General features: G+C 50.7%; 1 protein-coding gene across 2 annotated transcripts in view; it reads left to right on the top strand.

The window, feature by feature from the left end:
- PKP4 (plakophilin 4) overlaps nucleotides 1-2956 on the top strand; it is a 46259-nt gene that overhangs the window by 38559 nt on the left and 4744 nt on the right. For both annotated transcript variants that reach the window (XM_010194330.1, XM_010194331.1), the window contains exons 12-15: nucleotides 271-388; nucleotides 882-1073; nucleotides 1214-1387; nucleotides 1642-1792. In XM_010194330.1, the coding sequence (XP_010192632.1) occupies nucleotides 271-388; nucleotides 882-1073; nucleotides 1214-1387; nucleotides 1642-1792 (635 nt within the window). The remainder of the gene's footprint in view (nucleotides 1-270; nucleotides 389-881; nucleotides 1074-1213; nucleotides 1388-1641; nucleotides 1793-2956) is intronic.

The following is a 2956-nucleotide window of genomic DNA, read 5'->3' on the forward strand; positions in this document are numbered from 1 at the left end:
TATCAATTACACGTAGCACTGTCCTGCAGGCTCTTTTTGCTTCATTAGTGCAGCAGTCTGTGGGATGGGTTCTGCGTGCGGTGCTTTTGTCAACGAGTCAACGCGATCTCAGAGCCACAGTTTTGATCATGTTTATGTTACAGGAACGGGGGTGGGCTGCTGCACAAAATGCTGCACTTGCTTTCAACTTCTCAGTGACCAATCAGCTGTACAAAACCCTGTGCAGACTCCACGTGTGTCTGTGTGTGAATACACCGTGTTCCCCCTCAGGAATCTGAGCTCGGCGGGCGAAGAGGCTCGGAAGCAGATGCGGACGTGCGAAGGGCTGGTTGATTCCCTGCTCTACGTCATCCACACGTGTGTGAACACGTCAGACTACGACAGCAAGGTGCGTGCACGCCTCAGCTCAGCGATGCTTAGCACTGAACTGCCTTTCTGATGGGATCTTCTGGGGTCTGTGCAGCAGAACTGAGCACTGCGAGGGGCTCAGCTCAGCTGCTTTCCTGTCCCACCCCATCACTGATGCAGTCACGTTCTGTGGCATAACGCAGCATGACTTGGCCTGGGCTTCTCATCAGTGTTGAAGTATTCATTCTGTAACTAAATAATCATAAGCTCTTGTGATTTTCATTTTCAGAACACTAAAAAACAAGCCACAATAGTAGAGGTTACTTTTATAAATGTTTTCATATTTGAGGATATTGGAGACTGCAGCTTCCCCAGAGAAAGAGGAGAAGCCGTGCCCATGGCCCAGAATTAGAACTTGGTGCTTGTGCTCCAAATGCCTTTTAATGCCTTTTCAGCTCTACCCCAGTTGTTTGGTTTGCTTTATGACTGTGTAAGAAGGTAACGATTGCATGGCACCTCTGGTTTGGTTCCAGACAGTGGAGAACTGCGTGTGCACCCTGAGGAACCTCTCGTACCGCCTGGAGCTGGAGGTGCCCCAGGCCCGGCTGCTGGGGATCAACGAGCTGGACGACTTGCTGGGGAAGGAGTCGCCCAGCAAGGACGCAGAGCCGAGCTGCTGGGGCAAGAAGAAGAAGAAGAAAAAAAAAACGTCTCAGGAGGACCAGGTTTGTGCTTCCCTTGTGTTACAGACACAGCAGCTGGAGTTCAGCTACGGTGGGGAGTACGCAGCTTGAGGAAAAGCTGTCGTGTGTTGAATGCAAATGTCGAGGTTCCACGTAGTTACAAATGCACGTTTGTTTCCCAGTGGGATGGCGTGGGCCCTATACCGGGATTTTCCAAGTCTCCCAAAGGGGTGGAGATGCTGTGGCACCCGTCTGTGGTGAAGCCGTACCTGACGCTCCTGGCCGAGAGCTCCAACCCGGCCACGCTGGAGGGCTCCGCGGGGTCGCTCCAGAACCTTTCTGCGGGCAACTGGAAGGTACGGGAATTCCAGCTCTTCATCCTAATGTGTTTTAGCTGGTTTGAAATAAGATACTGCAATGTGTTTGGAAGGAACGTGAAAAACAATAAAAACAACAGAGGAACCCTTTATAATAACAGGAAAGACGCTCATTTAACTTGTCAACTTCTCTTTGGAAAATGTGCCATAACATACCCAAGAATGACAGTTTATTAAGAGATGGTTTCAGTCAGGATGTCGTGGTAATCTGTGAGTAACCAGGGTCTCTACAGTTCGCAGCGTACATTCGAGCTGCAGTGAGGAAAGAGAAGGGGCTGCCGATCCTGGTGGAGCTGCTGCGGATGGACAACGACCGGGTGGTGTCCTCGGTGGCCACGGCGCTGAGGAACATGGCCTTGGACGTGCGCAACAAGGAGCTCATCGGTAAGTGCAGGCCTGGTCTCAGAAAGCACAATGTGTCAGACCTCGTGTTGAAACACACCGGGATGGGATTGTACATGAAAACATCGAACTTCATGAACCAGCATCCTTGATTCTCCAGAATCACGGCAGCTCTGCTGCCAGCGCATCTGTAAATGCCTTATTTAACAGCATTGGACAGGCAGAGAGGGAAGAAATCCTCTCCTCTCCTAGTGAATTATTTCCCCAAAACCCCAGATACAGAGCAGTGTATGTGTTTTTGCTGAACTAAGTAATCAACAAGGGTGCTTGCTAGAAAAACTTAGTTTCTCTTTTGTCAACCTTAATACTTTAAGCATTTATTTGTGCCTTTCTCATCTAGCATTAAAAAAACTACAGCAGCGTTTTTCCTGCCTCGATCAGGAACGTCAGGCTGTTCCAGCAAGGGTTGGACAGGCTGCAGTTTCAGACAGCTGTGGCCTGAATGAACCCTGCCAGGACATGTCAGGATCTAAAGAGTTTCATTCGCTGTGCTGTAGACTGGTGAGGTGGGTGTATGACAACTGGTCACACAGACAGGAGCAGCTCTGCTCTTAAGAAGAGGAACGCAGGTGAACAGAACTGCATTGCCTATTTCTGAAGCTCCTCCATCTCGGATGCCCAGGACACGTTCTCCTGCAATGTGCACTAACTCCATCCATAAGGAATCAGTAAAGAGAGCTGTGCCCCATGGCCCCAGCCCTGCTCAGGCCGTGTTCCCTCCCCAGGACCTTTCCTCTCCAGAATTCTCAGCCCAGGAAGGCTCCTCCAGCCCTTCCCTGGCCTTGGCTGTGAACGAGTTCTTGGCTTTGCAGACATGCTCTGAAACCGATCTTTGTATTGAATATTCTCAGACATGAAGTGAGCCGTGGGTTACCTCCTGCTCGTAACCCGTTGTATACAACTTTATTGCTGTGGTAGGGGCAGGAATAATGGGTGTATGTGGGCCAAACTCCAAAGGAAACAGGAGACCGGGGACTTCAGCAAACACCTGCACAAACCGGGATGTGCAAAGCAGTGCTGGAACTGCCAACATTGTGGCAGTGGGTGCTGCTGACGTTGTGGCAATGGGTGCTGCTGACATTGTGGCAGTGGGTGCTGCTGACATTGTGGCAGTGGGTGCTGCCGACATTGTGGCAATGGGTGCTG

Source organism: Mesitornis unicolor, unplaced genomic scaffold (genome assembly GCF_000695765.1).
Source record: "Mesitornis unicolor isolate BGI_N332 unplaced genomic scaffold, ASM69576v1 scaffold10291, whole genome shotgun sequence".
NCBI classification, from domain to species: Eukaryota; Metazoa; Chordata; class Aves; order Mesitornithiformes; family Mesitornithidae; genus Mesitornis; species Mesitornis unicolor.